Here is a 14,970-nt window from a genome sequence, read left to right as displayed (position 1 = left end):
GAAAGAGAGGTGGAAGAGAGCCTAATCTCCGACAGAAACTTAGAGGAAGGAGAGATTCTGTTGAATCAGGAGGAAGAGACAGCAATTGATTTGCAAGATAGAAATAGACTCCTGTCGGAGGACTGTATATTTAACAACCCTCCTGTGGCTGGCATCTTCTATATATCTCTCTGAATGAAACGTCAGGAAGAAAATCTTCTAGAACATGGCCACAAAGCCCGAAAAACCCACAAAAAACTATGGATGCCGGCCATGAAAGCCTTCGACTTTGAATTGAAAATTTATTTTCACTACAGGATGGATATAAGTGAGGAAACTTAACACATTATGTATTTACAACTTGTACTTTTGGACTAACAGAAGCAAGAGATTTTGTGACAAAAAAGAAAGCTTAGCAGTGCATTCGTTGGTTAGTCTAATCCTCTGGGTACTATGGTTTGTCAGTATTTGTCTCCTTAGAAGACTAATTAGAATATCATATCCTATATTTAGCCCATCTAACATGATTGATGACATTATAACACCACTGATAACTATGAATATGTGTGTGTGTGTGTGTGCGTGCGTGCGTGCGTGCGTGCATGCGTGCGCATAAGTGTGAGTGCGTAAGATACAGACATGGTTTGGAAAATTTTCCACCCCACATCTCTGCTTTAGCTTAGATCCAAGGTGATATTTCTTTAATGCTGAATTTTTGACCAGAAATTTGTGTTTTGTTTAGTCTGTTAACTTTGGTGTATTGCAGCAAAAGGTATTGTCCCTATTTCTTAATGCAACAAGAAAGAGAAAAATGGCCCCACAGTGATAGCATAATTTCATCAATAGAAGCCATGTAGAACTTAAAGAGAAGCCTGACCTTAGCTCTTATTGCATTTTGTACCTTTATTCAATCAGTCCACTATATAATCAAGAAATATAATCATTTTTTAAAATAATTAATTGAACTCCAATTGAGTACATATTTACTCGGGAAAAGATGTCACTGAACATAATGCAACTTAATTCTGAATAGACATGCACTGGATTTTATTATTAGTTAGCAGAAACCTATATCTGCAGAATTAATGCCTGCCACAGCAAACTATAGAACTGTTTTGTTGAATGGGAACAAATTCATTCTATTCTGTAGCTTCTGAAAATGCTCCACTCATACATTTTAAAGATTAGATATGGGTACTGAGGTTCATTTCCATTCTTAGCTGATATCTCTTCAAACATCTGTATGGAGTTGTAGTTCCCATTGATTTGGGGAAATCACGACAACAAAATGATGTTTGTTTATTTGTTTTTTCTCATTCTGCCTTTAATAATTAATATAATTCTCTAGAAGATGGATTTGGGAACTGAACACTGTTATTAGTCTGTCACCAAACCATCTATTTTTAATTGCTTTTTGTTTTCTTTTAACAGAAAAACTCTACAACTCAAATGGTCGGGAGTTGAGGCGGGCCCTCTTCTCCTTGAAACAAATATTTCAAGTAAGTAATCAGTCTTATACAATTATTTTCTGTTTGTCCAGAACTTAATATCTTTAATTTCGCAACAATGTCTTTGGAAACCTCCTTTCCAGCAAGCAAGCTACAGTACTTTGTAAGTTATATATAAGTTGACTTCATGTATAAGTTGAGGACAGGGTTTGGGGCCAAATCTGTGACTTTGATAGGACCCATGGATAAGTCAAGAGTGCCACCACCACTGCCACAGCATCCATGCTGCATCCTTTACTTCTCAGTGCTCCTTTGAGGGGGAAGCATCAAAGACCTCCTGATATCCTTTAGAATCCCAGAGTTGTATTTCATTCCTGTTCTGCTTTGTTGGACAGTCTTCTCTGCACATTGGACAATCTCTTCAAGCCTGGAGTCCCATTTCTGTAACAGTTTGTTGGTAGGAATGACTCAAATGGCTGGCTATGGTGCTGACAGGCTCTCTTCCGCCCTCTCCCTTCCCTTTCCCTCTCAGTTTGGACTCTCCAGTTTGAGGAACAAGTGTCAGGTTTCTTCCATATTAGCTCTTTCCTCTGCAAAACTAGCAAACAAATGAAAAACAGAACAGATAAATAGACACTTGTCCAACCTCTCCCTTCCTTGGGACATCTTCTGAAATCAGCTAAGCCTGCTCATCTCTGCTGCTACCATTCTCCTGCCCAGGCATTCAAAAAGGCCAGAAGCGGTAGCGCTCAGGTGAGCAAGCTTGGCTGGTTTCACTGGCATAAACAAGAGGATATTCCAGAGAATGGATAGGGGACAAAGGGTCTGTTTAATCTGGTTTGTTTGTTGGCAGATGAAAGAATTAACCTGGAAGAAACCTAACACTCTTCCACCTGGAGAGTCCAAACTGAGAAGGAAGAAGGAGAGGGGAGAGAGGAAGGGAGCCTCTGGTTCATGACAGCATAATGCCGGAGTCCCTTCTCCTTCCTTTTCAGTTTCTCCAAGTTAACACTTTGCCCATCCTGATGGAGATGTGTTGTCCCCTCTTTTTTTAAGCCGCATGAAGTTCTATAGTGTTAATGACAATCTTAACATCTAGGAAATAGCACCCACACTCCTTGGTGACAAGAAAGGCACCAAGACAAGGAGGTCCCCTTTATATGACATGAAGCCCATTATTGTGTTAATATTATTATTATTTCTTACCTGCCTCTCCCCATCGATCAAGGTGGAGAACACCAACAATTAACAGACATACCACATCAGTTAAAACAAATCAATTAAAGTACACATCAATTTAAAGGACATGCATACAGTTTAAAAGGACAAGCTATACAATCCACATTTATAATTCATCATTTAAAATTCACAATTTAAAAATGATAATTGTTATTTCCTGTCAGCCCTTTAACCCCTTCTGAGTAGAGGATATTTGCCAAATTTCAGATGAATATATATCAGAGTTCTAGCTTTCAGAATAAAAATATATTAATTCATGTGGGACTGCTGTCATCCAGCAAAGGCAGGACCTTGGATTTCTTACCTAAGATGTCTTGCACCTGGAATATTGCCACCATATGAAAGATGCCATTTAAAAAACGAGTGTGTACCCAGATTGCCCTTGGGACTTAGGTTTGAAAATATTGCACATTAGTGTTCTGCCAGGCGTGGTTAATAGGTGAAAGTGTGATCATTGTGTGAAACGGAGTTCTTCATGTTTGCAACGTGAAAGTATCCTCTTTTGCTGCAGTGCTGTAGAATATCAAATACGGATGGTATGTTCTGCACAAGAAATGTTGATGCTATGCAAAACATCTTGTATCAGGCATGATTAGGATTTGATGAAGCTAGGCTATGTATGTGATGCATAAAATTGTAGTCTCTGCAAGTCCAGTGAAAGCATTGATAGCCTCTTCATTCTTACATGCCACAGCTTATGTCATTTTCTTTCCTTTGTTGACTTGCTGAATCACTTCACATTAAGTGAAGTGTAAATAGCTATGAGCAGAGCTTGCAATCATCCAACCTCCCAAATGCAGCTGGATGGTAACATCCAGCATTCCTCAACATGGGTTTTGCAGGCTAAGGCTGATAGACATTTGAATGATTGAATGAATGATTCCCACTGTGGCCTAGAGCTACAATGATGTTCTTTATTATTATTATTAATAGCATGGCTTCATTGACAAACCACAGTGCAAAAATATAACCTGATGGGTAGTTCTGATTCGAGATCAGTTTTTGAAAATCAAATGATTTGTTAACAAAGCCCCACACCCACCCACCCAGGTATCTTACTGATGCTGATGCTTACTCTTTGTGCCTTGTCACATTACTCATTATTTTTATTTCCTTTTTTAAATATCTGAAGGGGTAGATAAGAAAATTGTCTCAAGTGGGGGGTGGGGTGAAACTCCCCTCAGAATGTTTCAAGAAAGCATTTTTAACCCCCAGAAATAATGTTTTTCCTCTTATGATTATTACTCGATATTACATAGTAATAGTGTTGCATCATTTGAATCAGCAAATTGAACCATTATTTTTTATTATTATTTATAGAGCGCTATAAAGTTTGCACACCACTTTACATAGCAAGGGTCAAATAAAATAAGGGGGGGAAAAGAATAAAAACCTGCCTAGTGGCATACAATGTAAAATAACAACATTACATGATTAAAATATCTCTAAAATAATACTAACTAGTATACAATAAAGACAAAGTAAGCAGCAGATTAACAACCAGTAATTTAGAATGCTTCCCTTAACAAGAGTGTCTTTAGTTCAGCCTTAAAATTAGCCAAGGAAGCAATAGTTCTTAATTGTGTGGGGAGAAGATTCATGAGGAGCAGCACAGGAGAAGGGGCAGATTTCAGCAGCAGAGGAAGAGACCCTAGGCTGGGTCAGAAGACCGGTGTCATAAGATCTCAATGTGCATGGAAGGCAGTAAGGAGAGACAAGCACTGACAAATAAGAGGGAGCCAAGCCATAAAGGGCTTTAAAGGTCAGGAGAAGAATTTTATATCTGATACTGAAAGGAATGGGGAGTCAATGGAGGGATAACAACAAGGAGGTAACATGATCAAAGCAACAGGCAGAGGATGATCCTGGCTGCTGAGTGTTGCACAGGGATTCACAGGCTGAGGTGGGAAATAGGAAGACCCACTAGCAATGAGTTGCAGTAATCCAAGCATGATATCACCAGTGAACGTACCAAAGTCTTTGCCATCGAAACAGAGAGAAACAGTTGAATTCTGATGAGATTATAAAGAAAGAATCTGCATGACTTGGCTGTAACCTGGATCTGTGGAGTGAACGATAACAAAGAGTTAAATAGGAAGTCAAGGCCTCATTGACAGATTGAATAGAAATGTCATTTACAATAATTGACAAAGAACATGGAGTTCAGTTTCGGGTGATGAAGTGCATCAGTTGACCCTTAAATTAAAATCTGGTAAATCTCCTGGTTATGATGGCCTCCCGGCAGAAATTTTGAAATTCTACCCTGAGCAATGGAAAAGGCATTGGCTAATTTGTTTACTCTTGTAAATAACTCTGGCGAGATCCCAACTGATTGGAAGGATTCCATCATAATTCCAATCTTTAAAAAGGGGGACAGACAGGATCCTGGTAACTACCGCCTAATAAGTCTTTTCTCAGTGGCAGGCAAACTGTATGCCAGTTATTTGGATTTGAAATTGCAGAGTTGGATGAATGCACAAGCTTTGGTGGGTCCGGAACAAGCAGGTTTTAGAAGACATATGTCCACTGTGGATCACATAACTGCTTTCATTCCTTGTAAACAAATACCTTGCACACGCTAAAGGTAAACTATATGCGGCTTTTGTTGATCTAAAGGCTGCTTTTGATTCAATTCACCGGCCCTTTACTTTGGAATAAATTGGCTAGGCTTAATATAGATCCTCGATTGTTGTTTCTTTTAAGCCACCTCCATACAAATAATCATTGTAGAGTGAAATTTTTTGAATTGGGCCTATTAACAGACCCTATCTACTCTGGTATAGGAGTCAGACAGGGTTGTGTGTTGGCACCTCATCTGTTTAATCTATATGTGGCTGATCTACTTGCCTTTATGACCACAGTAGACTCTCACCCACCTTTCTTTGGGAAATCGTCCGATTTTTGTACTACAATTGTCTCCAAGGTTTAAGGAAGATAAAGAAGAATTCAGAGCCTGGCCAAAAGTCACAGGATCAATAGAATAAAGGTCACAAAAGTAGCGTTGGGCAGTTTGATGAGGAGGTTGATTATGGGTGAGGGGAAAAGAGTTGAAATGATGGTCAGACAACAGGAAATCCCTAGCCATGAAGTCAGAGGTTATCAAGCCAATGACTAGAAGAATGAGTATGTGCATTAGAACAGAGTTCAAGACTATAAGTTAACAGAGTTTAATTACACATGCTACAACAGAACAAGGCGAAGGAGGAAGCACTCATAATTAATACCTATTGTTACCACCCATTGTTACCAGAAGAGGTACAATTGCTTTTGATACCTCAGGATTCTGCCATCTCATCCTTCAGCATCTAATTACATTTGAGGTTCAAAAGGAGCAAGCAACAACAGGGTACATAGAAGGAGGAAGAGCAGGAGCAACAAAAATTACTGCTGCTACTGCTAATACTTACTAATGCAAAGGATGAGATACATATTCAGCAAAAACTGACAATGCCTCACCTTCTGACCTAGCATTATCCCACTCTGTCACCTTAACTGTCCAGTTCGTTTTTTCTGTTAAGTTTCTCCTCATTATTTTCATAATCCCATCAAGATTAGTTCTTGGGCTGACTTTAGCAGCTGCAATTATGTACTTTAAGACTGCAGAGACTGAAATGTTTTTCTTTCAGTAGTTTGCAAATTTGACTTCCTCTTTACAGCAGCCTTTAATTGCAATATGTCTTAGAGGCACAGACTGACAGTGATGCTTTTCAGTGATCATCAAATTAAATTTATGACAATCCATATAAGGAAACAGTTCAGATTGCTTGAGTCTGCCGTGAACGTTTCCTTCCAAACAAATTACATAGTTGGGCTTTCTTATAATGTTAAAAGTTGTAAACATTTGTTGTATCCTGGAGATATTGCCAAATGATTAAAAGAAAAATGTAGCCCAGCATGATATTTGGATTGTGCTAAAATAATGAATAAAATAAAAATAATTTTGAATAATAGTTAACTGTGTAGAATAGTTGAACAAAAATCTAAAATACATAGGCCTGTTACAGATTGCCAAAATAAAGCTGCTTCAGGTCTCTTTGGAGGTATGCTATTTAAATGATGCATGGGTCCTAAGAGTCCGGAGGTCGCCCCAAAGCCACACTCCATTCCTAAGCACTGGAGTGCAGCTTTTGGTGCAGCTTCCGGATTCTTAGGATGTATGCATCATTTAAACAGCATACATCCAAAGAGACCCGAAGCAGCTTTATTTTGGCAGTCTGTAACAGGCCATAGGCTCCAATCCCAAGGTTCTGGTGGTGAAGTGATTGATGACCGCAAGGAATCCCCACCCTGAGAATTACATAATTTTACAGATTAAATCTTTGCATCTCTCTTCATAGGTAAGTACTGCTGAGATGGTCCATGGTAGGTATGCAGAGCATTGCAATTTTGGAACAATATCCTAACTGGCAAATATAAACCTGCTCTTCATATGATGTTTATGCCTACATGTGGAACAAATAAGGCAATAGAATACAGCCTTGCCTGACCCCTTTGCCAGTTAGGTACCATTCTGTTTCTCTATATTCTGTTCTGATGGTGGCCTCTTGTCTTAAGTACAAATTTCTCATTGGAACTAACAAACGTAGTGGCACTCCCATTTCTTTGAGAGCATTCCATACCTATTCATACTCTATGCAGTCAAAGGCTTTTCTATAATGCATAAGGCATGTTCTAATTTTCTTCTGGAATTCCTTATTACATTTCATTATCCATTATACATTTGCGACGTGGTCCCTAAAACCTCTTCCTTTCCTGAATCCCACCTGCACCTCAGATTTTTCTCTCCATATATGATTGCAGAATATGGTGCAGAAATTTGAGCATAATTTTGCTTGGGAACTATGGTCCCATAGTTGCTGTACTCTTTTGTGTCTCCTTTTTTGTGGATGTGATATATTGATCATTTCCAGTCTGTTGGCCACTGTTTTCTTTTCCATATTTGTTGGTATTTTTTTAGTTAACATTGGAATTGATTCTGTTTGCGTGGATTGTAGCAGTAAATTGGAATATCATCTGTACAATCCTAGCCTACAAACTAGGCAATATTAGGATTTCACCACCCATGCAGTTGTGATTGGGAGATTTAAGTGTATGCCAGTGCTTCCCAAACAGTGGGGAGGGACCTCTAGGTGTGTGTGAGACTTGGAGGTGTGTGTGAGACTTGGAGGCTCTGATCCCTCCTCTCCTTCCTCTTCCAAAACTTTTTATGTGTAAAATTTATATATGTGTTGAGTTAAATATTGGATTTACTTAAAGCTGTTCTAATTTGAACAATGTTAATTTCTTATAAAATGTTAAAATATAAATTATACATGAATGTGTGGATGAAAATATGCACATTGAATAAAATATTTTACTCATCTACTACATTAAGTGGGGGGGGTGCAACAGCCACATGTGGCTGTAAAGAAGAGTCCCAATAGTAAAATATTTGAGTACCCTAATCCATCCTACACCTATTACACAATGTACACATTTAGTCAATAAGTTGTATAGAATTTAAATTAGCCTACTAAGTTTTATAGGGACAGAGTCTATCAGTCCTATTTTCAGAATTCTTAAAGCAGCTCTTCTTCATTCTTAGAATTCACTCTCACAATTAACTTGAAGGATCTTATCAGTAAGAGTAATCAAATGTCACACACTTCACTCCTGAAGTGCTATTAATCATTCTTAGGAGAGAAGAAGTATTTCCCAGTTGTTTCATTGATCCAAAGAGGGAGATACAGCACACATAACACCTCTGTTAAGAGAAAGAATGATGGATGACTCCTTCAGGACTGAGCTAGGTGACATTTGATTTAAGGGTTTCAGTTGTAGCCTGTAGAAAATTCTTTAGTTAGTTATAAGAGTCAGAGAACAGCTTCCTTCTGATGCTGAAGGCCTTTCTACCAAATTAATAAATTATTTGGATTCTGTTACGTAGATGAGGAAATATTTATTTTGCTGTCATTAGCTAATATTTTGAAATTTATTTGTCATCTTTATGGGCAAAATCTAACAAAATGCATTTCAACAGAAAGAAATGCAGAGTTCTTATCGTTGTTGTGTGTGTTCAAGCCTTGTTTCCGACTTACAGTGAAACATACGGTAACCTTGTAATGGGTTTTTCTTGGCAAGATTTGTTCAGAGGTTTGTCATCGTCTTTCCCTGAGGTTGAGAGCATGTGACTTGCCCAAGGTCACCCAGTGGTTTCATGACAAAGCAAGGAATTGAACCCTGATCTCCAAACTCAAAAACACGTGAGGCATGTGTACAGGATTGATGGCATTTACCATATATACTCAACTATAAGTTGACCTCGTGTATAAGTTGAGGTCAGGTTTTGGAGGCAAAATTATGGATTTTGACATGACCCTTGGATAAGTCAGGGGTAAAACTTAGGAGCAGGTAACAAAAGATCTAAATAATGGTAGCAAAGGAAAACAATGCCAAAGAACCTGCAAAATGATGGCAGATATAACTGTTTTAACTCACACTAAAGGCTGGATGGAAGAGAGAATAGAAGGAAGTCAGTGCTTCTAGGACAGATTGTACTCTTGCCTTGCACCATGGGATTGTTCCCTTTTTAATAAGAGTTAAAGTATAATTTAAAGTATAATATTTATATTTGACCCGTGGATAAGTCGACCTAGGATTTTTGGGTCAATTTTTTGACTAAAATTTCTAGACTTATACATGAGTATATATAGTAACTTGACAGCACTACATGTGATGTGATAGAATCTGTTTTTAAGTGAAATTGGATGATTACCTACCCAGAATGTTGAGACTGTAGATTTCCTGCATAGGTAAGGGGTTGGACTAAATGCTCTTTGAGACCCTCTTCAGCTTTATATTTCTGTTGGAAAGTTATCTGACTAGCATGAAGAAGAAAATCTAAAATTTCACTATATATTCTCAGAGTTATTTCTCTGAAGCAGAGGTGGTTAGTTAATAGCTCTTGTGCCAAATCTGATCCCTGAAACAGACCTTGGTGCTCTCTAGTGGATCTAGTAAATTTCCATTAAGATATTTATATATTTATTTAATTTATATCCTGCTTTTTCCCCATTCTGGAAATGAAGGTAGCTTTAACGAGAATCCTTTTATATAGTTTTGCTTCCAAGGGAGAGAAGCAATGAGTTTCCTTCTATAACTTTCTATTTATTCTGAATGGCTTAGCAATGATCTTTGTTTTTGTGGCTATTTTAGCTTCTGGGACTGTTTCATATTTTATTTCCTTACAGTTTTATGTTTGATTGCATTGATGTAATTGCTTGTTGTAAGTTGCTCCATGGGAATATACACCCTAAATGGCAAAGTGAGTATTATGAGTATTACATTTGTTTGTTTGTTTGTTTTTTCAAAAACTAATTTTGAACACACAGAGAAATGTGCTTGGTTCTGTAAGTAGGGTTTTTTTCTTGCTCAAAAATATGTTTTGTTAAAAAAACACCATGGTATTATTATTATTATTATTATTATTATTATTATTATTATTAACCTTTATTTATAAAGCACTGTAAATTTACACAGCACTGTACATACAATCTTTTAGTTAGACGGTTCTCTGCCCTCAGATTTTCACAGACAAATTCTTCCCAGCAATCCATGTGTTGTATTTTTGTAGAAATTTAGTGTTTTTCTACCAAAGGCCCACATAATTTTGCATGAAGCGGCCTGTTTTTCTAGAAACAATGAGGGGTTTGCACAAAAAAGTGTTTTTCTCATAATAAAAAATTTAATATGAAAACCTCTGTTTCCAGAACTAGACATAGTTTTTTGTGCCCAAAATACGGTTCTTTTGCAAAATCTGTTTTCTGTTTTGCACAGAAAGTGAGTTTCTGAAAACAGTAGGTTTGTACAAAAATATGTCTCCCCCCCACAAAATACATTGCATTTAAATTGCAAAGGTACCTCTGTGTCGCATAATTTCCTGAAAAAGAGTGAAAAGTGGGCAAAACCTGGAGAATTTTCACTTATATGCTATTCCCAACCAGCTTTACTTAGTGTCAGGAGTGACATTTTTCAGTGAGGGAACAAAAAACAGTGAATTTTCATCCTATTTTCAGGGACGTAGCTCGGATTTTAGGAAGGGGAGTGTCCAGACTAAGTGCCACCATTATAATGGGGCTTGGGTGCGGCAGCGCAGCAGCAAACACCATTCATTTTTCTAATGGGAAGGGGGGTCCGGACCACAAGAACCCCCCCCCCCTTGGCTACATCCCTGCTGTTTTTTAATCCTCTCAGACACAGTGGGTTTTTGATGTTCAACTTACAGTAACTGACACATTCAGATCAAAGTAATCAATGAATAGTCATGATATATGTGTGAATTGGCCCGGAGATTGAAACAGAAGCCATTCATTGATCTACTGTTTTGCTGGTCTCAATTCACATAGCTAAATCCTTTTCTGGAATATAAAATAAAATAAATATAATATAATATTAAATAAAATTAAAACTAAATTGACAGTATTATTCATTCTTATTCTCAAAATTATCTTCCTTGGTTTTGCAGAAAATGGTTCATTGGTAAGGCATACTGGAGTCCCCCAGTAGCTACACATAAGGTATTTCTCAGTGTTCATAATATTGCAGAAGAAAAACCAAGTTTTTCCATTTTAGCTGCTTTTCTCATCAGCAAGTTAATGCTTGCCGATGAAGGAAGCAAGCCATAAATCTTTGCAGTATTACTGGACAGTTTCAAGGACCAATCCCTTCCATATATATGGAAGTTTCTCATAAATGTGTCAATCATAATTTGTTGCTGGACTCTTGTTTTCTATTAACGAAATGCCCACTCTTTAAAAAAAAAACACCCGAAAAGCAGAAACTTCCTTGAAAAACTTGAACTGCTCATTGTGATTAGAATAGCTTTATAAGCTCGCCCGTTTTGGCAAATGATTGAATTAATGGATCTGAAAAGATATGTTTAGTTCAGAACTAATGTAAACACAGTCCTTTTAATGCAAGGAAAATGAGTCTAGCTTGCTTTCACCACTCTTCGCCGTCCAGATGTTCAAACCCTTTCATAGGCCCCACCACATTTTAAATACATGATAAAGTAGATAATATGTGAAGTGCAAATGTATGTCTGTGGTATGATGGTGTTTATATTATCGTTCTCCATACCCTCTTGCTGTTCCTTTAAACATATATCGTAATGCCATTTAAAGATGAAGCTTAGCTTGCTTATTCAGTGTTGCAAAAAGCAGCAGGATGAAATGCACTTTATGGTTGCATTATTATAATAGTTGTCTGTCTTCTAAGATGAATAAACCTATCTTGAGGGGGATTCCATGGAAAAAATTGTCTAGAGGGGGTTTGCCTTTGCTGTGATCTGAGACTTCAGGAGCATGACTAGACCCAGATCAGCTGAGTAAGGATTCAAACACTGGCTTCCAGAGTCATAATCCAGTGCACAAACCACTATGTTATGCTAGCTCTCCGTAGCTTTATTATATCATGTTTTAATAAAAATTTACCCTTGAAATTCCTTATTCCTTTTTATTAACTTTTATTTCCTTTCATTTGGATACTTGGTGCAATTCATACTAATGAATATTGTGTATTATATATCAATATAGGGTTTCTATAGAGTGTGTCTTAGTTATATATTTTCAAATCAATGTAGTTGGTTTTGTTTCCACTTATTAACACAGCTACTTCTTTGTTTGAAGTTCTGTTTTATGATGTGTTTGTGTTGATTTGCCCATAAGGTCTTGAAAAATGACAACATATAACTTTTTAAAATAAATAAAATTTATACTTTTGAAAGGAAATCTTAAATAAAACTAAACAAGAAGAAATGGTGATTTAGCTGCTGTAATGCAAGCCTCCTGCCCCAAGCTTTTTTGCTTCCCGGGATCAAGGCTCTTTTTTGTGCCTTCCTTTTGGCATTTTGGGTTCATTGAAGGATGCTTATGTCTATTACACAATAACTGTTTGTATCAATAGCAAAAATCAGTAGGCCAATGAAAATATTGCAGTCTGTATGTCTTGTATTTTGATTATGTTAAACACTCCCTTATTTCTCTCTCTCCCTCTCTCTTATCCTCCCCTCTTCCCCGACAGGATGACAAGGATTTGGTTCATGAATTTGTTGTGGCAGAGGGCCTCACTTGTTTAATAAAAGTGGGAGCTGAGGCGGACCAGAACTATCAGAATTACATCTTGAGAGGTACAGAAGCTTGATTCCCTGGCTTTATTTGTTTCAGTTAATAGTTCAGCTGCTTCTTCTGCAAACATTTAATAACGTTGCTTATTTTTAGATTTTATCTAAAATCAGTAGACTTCTCAGGAATGTCTTTTTTAAAAACTAAAATCTTTTATAAGTTTGTGTATTTTCTGAATGGAAACTTCTCCCTTTCCCTTATGTCTCCCTCCCCTTGCCCCAGTCTAATGAGTCCTTTCATGTTCAGATTGTAAGCTTTTAATCAGGAGGTAGGTTTTTAATATTTGGTAGTGCCTAACATTTATAGGTACATCTCAAATTAAAAGTAATTTTAATTTATGAGTTTACTTATTTGTCAAATGTCTACAATTTCTTCTCGATCTGCACACAGATTGAACTGATATTTTAAAAGATACAGACCTCTCTTGCTTATCCATCAGGTTAGGGACCAGAGCACTGTCAAAAACTGGAATTCATTAAAATGCAGAACCATTATATGCTGTGGTCGCTAATCTGCCAAAGAAAGAGGCCAAAACTTTCTGTAGAAAAGAAGGGAAACACTATTCCATATCAGTGAACCATGGCAATTACATTAGGGTCAAACTGGATTATTTCTGCAGTGTGGATGCAGCCAGATAGACCCTTCCCTTGAACCCAAGAAGTGGATTTTCTCTCTCTTTCTCATATCCTCCTCTATGCTCCCCCATGGTACAGGCCTTACGCTGGCTTGAATACCACCCCAGCACCACTTTCCCTGTGTGTTGGTGAGCATGGGCACCCTTCTACTGGTCCCATGAAGAGCCCTGGTTGCACAGTGGGTTAAATGCCACTATTACAGCCACTTACTCACAAATCACAAGGTTGTGAATTCAATTCCAGCCAGGGTCTCAGGGCCAACTCAGCCTAGCATCCTTCTGAGGGCGCTAAAAGCACCCAGCTTGTTGGGTGCAATTCGCTTACACATTGTAAACCGCTTAGAGAGTGCTTACATGCACTGATAAGTGGTATAGAAATGCACTTGCTATTGCTATTGCTATTACTATTGGCCTCTCTGCCTCCCCCTGCATGTCCAATCTGCTCCCTTCTCGTGGCTGCCATTACTGTTCCTGGTGTTTCCTTCACTTCAGCCTGGCATCCTCAAACTGGCTGGGCTGAAAAGGGAGAAAATACTCTCTCCCCCCCCCCCTCTGTCTCTCTCTCTCTCTTTCTCTCTGTGTCTGTGTGTGTCCCCATCCTGCTGGTCCCGTCTCTGCCTCCCCCTGGTCAATTCCCTCAGCCGCCTCACTCAGAGGAAGGCACAGCCACATGATGGCCAAGTGAAGAGAGCAGATTGGGCAGGGTGGGAAGGCAGATGGAGGAAAGAGAGAGAGAGAGAGAGAGAGTAGGGTGAGCAGAGCTGTGGCAATATTCTACACCACCCCACACCACTCCCAGCATTGCCAGCATAAGGGATGGAGGGAGCTGGGTTGAGGTGAAGGAAAGCAGCAGCAGCTGATGGATAGGCAGCAATAACCACAACCAGCCTGTGAGGGTGGGTGGGGATTAAAGGACACTGGGGGAATTACATCAAGCTAATATGCCTTTGCAGGGCTACATTTGAATTTAATTTTCTTTCAAGTAGTGCCTGTAGTGCCAGGGGGATGTAGTGGCTTTGTGGTTAAGACACCAGTTCTAATGATCGGAAAGTTGGCAGTTCAAGGCCCAAGTGCCACATGAGAGGGTGAGTTCCCATCACTAGTCCCAGCTTCTGCCAACCTAGCAGTTCAGAAACATGTAAATGCAAGTAGATAAATAGGTATCTCTTTGTTGGAAAGGTAACAGCGTTCCATACAGTCGTGCTGGTGACATGACCACTAGAGTTGTCTTTGCACAAGGCTAGATCTTCAATTTAGCAACAGATGTGAGCACCAATCCCTACAGTCAGTTATGACTAGACATTCATGTCAAGGGAAAACCTATACCTTTTAGTGCCTATAAGAGGCATGAGAGTAGTACAGTAGGCTCTTAGTACCACTTCTTCTCTCTTTAACATCCCCATCTTACATATAACCAGGTCACACCTCCACTCTTTCAACCCTTTCTGATAACCCACTCTTTAATTCTAAATTGTAACCACAAGCCATTAACTCAATGCATAAGTGAAAG

The 14,970-nt window shown here is 38.4% G+C and overlaps 1 protein-coding gene across 1 annotated transcript in view; it reads left to right on the top strand.

The window, feature by feature from the left end:
- The window catches only part of FHOD3 (formin homology 2 domain containing 3), a 266,864-nt gene that overhangs the window by 95,953 nt on the left and 155,941 nt on the right, over window positions 1–14,970 (top strand). The window contains exons 4-5 of the mRNA XM_042475381.1: window positions 1,411–1,478; window positions 12,726–12,831. Of these exons, the coding sequence (XP_042331315.1) occupies window positions 1,411–1,478; window positions 12,726–12,831 (174 nt within the window). The remainder of the gene's footprint in view (window positions 1–1,410; window positions 1,479–12,725; window positions 12,832–14,970) is intronic.

This window comes from Sceloporus undulatus, chromosome 6, assembly GCF_019175285.1.
Source record: "Sceloporus undulatus isolate JIND9_A2432 ecotype Alabama chromosome 6, SceUnd_v1.1, whole genome shotgun sequence".
NCBI lineage: Eukaryota > Metazoa > Chordata > Lepidosauria > Squamata > Phrynosomatidae > Sceloporus > Sceloporus undulatus.
Note: the sequence above shows the minus strand (reverse complement) of the source record. Positions and strands in the feature narration are given on the sequence as shown.